Source organism: Aulonocara sp. 'chitande type north' Nkhata Bay, linkage group LG3 (genome assembly GCF_057382095.1).
Source record: "Aulonocara sp. 'chitande type north' Nkhata Bay isolate Kocher_YH1m ecotype deep benthic linkage group LG3, A_spYH_male_GT1.1, whole genome shotgun sequence".
Taxonomy (NCBI): Eukaryota; Metazoa; Chordata; class Actinopteri; order Cichliformes; family Cichlidae; genus Aulonocara; species Aulonocara sp. 'chitande type north' Nkhata Bay.
The window spans coordinates 776,645-779,023 of NC_141346.1; the positions used below are offsets into that span (position 1 = coordinate 776,645).

General features: G+C 41.4%; 1 protein-coding gene across 1 annotated transcript; it reads right to left on the reverse strand.

Annotated features, from left to right (window-relative positions):
- Window positions 1–1,122: 1,122 nt before the first annotated feature.
- LOC147333405 (uncharacterized) lies at window positions 1,123–1,885 on the reverse strand. The gene has a single exon (XM_086266253.1). The coding sequence runs from the start codon at window positions 1,813–1,815 to the stop codon at window positions 1,123–1,125; it is 693 nt and encodes a 230-aa protein (XP_086122379.1). The 5' UTR covers window positions 1,816–1,885.
- Window positions 1,886–2,379: the final 494 nt, after the last annotated feature.

Consider the following 2,379-nt stretch of genomic DNA (forward strand, 5'->3'; position numbering starts at 1 on the left):
TTAATAATTCCTTTTGTGAGCCAAGGACTTTTTATCTTTTTTTTCTTTGTCATGTGTTCGTTTACAGGACAATGTTTATTGTACCACATAGTAAAAATATCTAGAAAATTATCATAAGCCTTGTCCACATCTGACTCTTCATACACCAAACTCCAATCTTGTTGTGCTAAATCGAAATTGAAGGCATGAATTGCTTCTTCATTTATTGTTCGCTTTGCTATCATGATCTTGGTATCTATTTTTTTTTAAATCACAGTCACACAAAGTAAAAACTGGTAAGTGGTCAGTTATATCACAGACAAGCAGGCCACTATTAATTTGGAAATCCATGACATTAGTAAAAATATTGTCAATAATAATGGCGCTATGTGATGTTATTCTGCTTGGCTTTGTTATTGTTGGATATAGTGATAAGCTGTACATTGTGTCAGTAAAGTCATCAATGGCTTTTAACCTTGTTGGATTTAGCAAATCAATGTTAAAATCACCACAGATAAATAGTAATTTTTGGTTCACCGAAGCAAACGTTTTTTCTATCCATTTATTAAAAGTGTCAATACTTGAACTGGGTGTCCGATATATGCAACTTATTATAACATTTCTTTTTTTTCATTTATGACCTCAATAGTTAAACATTCCAAAATTCCATCAATAGCCATAGACATAGTTGTTACAACATTATATTTTATAGAGTTATGAACATATATAGCAACCCCGCCGCCCGCCTTATTTAATCTATTCATGTATTTTAAATCATATCCATTCAAACAAAAATCTATTCCTTTATTGACATTGAACCAAGTTTCAGTGATGGCTATAACACTAAAGGGGCGAGAAAATTGTTGCAAATAGTCCTTAATGAAATCAAAATTAGAGTACATACTTCTGCTGTTAAAGTGAATTAATGAGAGCTTCCCGTCTAGGTTAATTTCTTTTTCATATTGTTCCTGTGTGAAATAATTACATTTTTTAACAAAAGTAGAGAGAAAGTTACTTTCAGAATCTATTTCTGGATCTATTATATTATGCTCCTTATATTCACAATCTAGATCAATTACTTTCTGTTGAAGAATTAATTTCAACGTGTCCATGTCATTTCCTGGTGTAATTGATACATTGGTGTCAGTTATACTTGTCCAGATCCTCCATGTTCCTCACTATCAATACTTTTGCCTCTTCTGGTGTCCCGTTTAGCTTAATGAAAATCTTACAGTTTGTTACCCATGAATGTTGTATTTTACCGTTCTTCTTCAGTTGCCTTGCCTTCCTCGCGATGTCTGCGTTTTTTCGTGTCAGATGCTCATTAATGAAAACGTCCGTGCCTTTCAGTTTGCGTCCTTGTTTCAGCAGTGCGACCTTGTTCTTCCGATTGACAAATCTCATAACGACGGCCGGCGGTCTGTCACTCCTCCTGGGCAGTGAGTGACATGCTTCTATGTGCTCCAGGTCCATCTCTATCCCCTTGCTTTGGAGGAAGGACGCCACCTGTTGCTCCACCGAGCGGGTCTCCTTGTCGCTGGGCTCCCCGACATTCCCGGCCACCGCGCGCGCGTATGAGCGCGGCTTGATTTTAATACCGCTGATGACCACGTCGTTCGTACGGGTGTACTGCTCCAGCTCATCCACCCGCCACTTGAGATCCATGATCCGTCTGTCCTTCTCGGCATTTTGGAGGCGTAGCTGTTTTACCTCCTCCAGAAGCCCCAGAAGCAGCTCCTGCTGCGCCCTGACTGCGGCCACGTCTCCGCACAGCGCTCCGAGGGAGGTTTTAATGTCCTCAACCTCCTCTGGTGTTGGGCCTTTCTTGGGTGGCATACTGAAGCGAGAGCACGAGGCGGCCACCACGAGGGACCCGGAAGCGGAATTTCTGATGATGGCGCCTGGCTAGGCCTCACTGTACTGGAAAGACTGTGCTGCCATGGTCAGAGATGAACTGGTACTAAAATGTAAGGCAGCTGATGTGTGTGGCCTTAGCAGCACAAATGCATCACGGCTGCAACGCTGCAGTGTGTTTAAACATTTGAACATTTCTGTGGCTTCAAACCAGCAGCTCCTCTGAACTCAGTCATGTTTGTGTGTCTGTCAAAGTGATTGTTGTCTTTAAAAAGCCTTTTGTGTTTGAGTTTTGTGAGCAGTGCCAAGCTTCTCTTTAGTCTAAGCTGAGTCGATATATTTGATTCCATGTTTGGTGTGATTTTCAAAGTCAGCAGCAGCAAACGCTGAACAAGCAAAGTTTGGGACCATCAGAGACAGCAGTGGATCTGCTGACCTGTAGGTGTTGGAGGTGTTTGTGTGCAGCTGTGGGTCAGTCAGCTTTATTTCACTTATTCATGACAGAGCGCTGTTAGCTTTGAGTTAGCATCCACTGAGCCGTTTCAT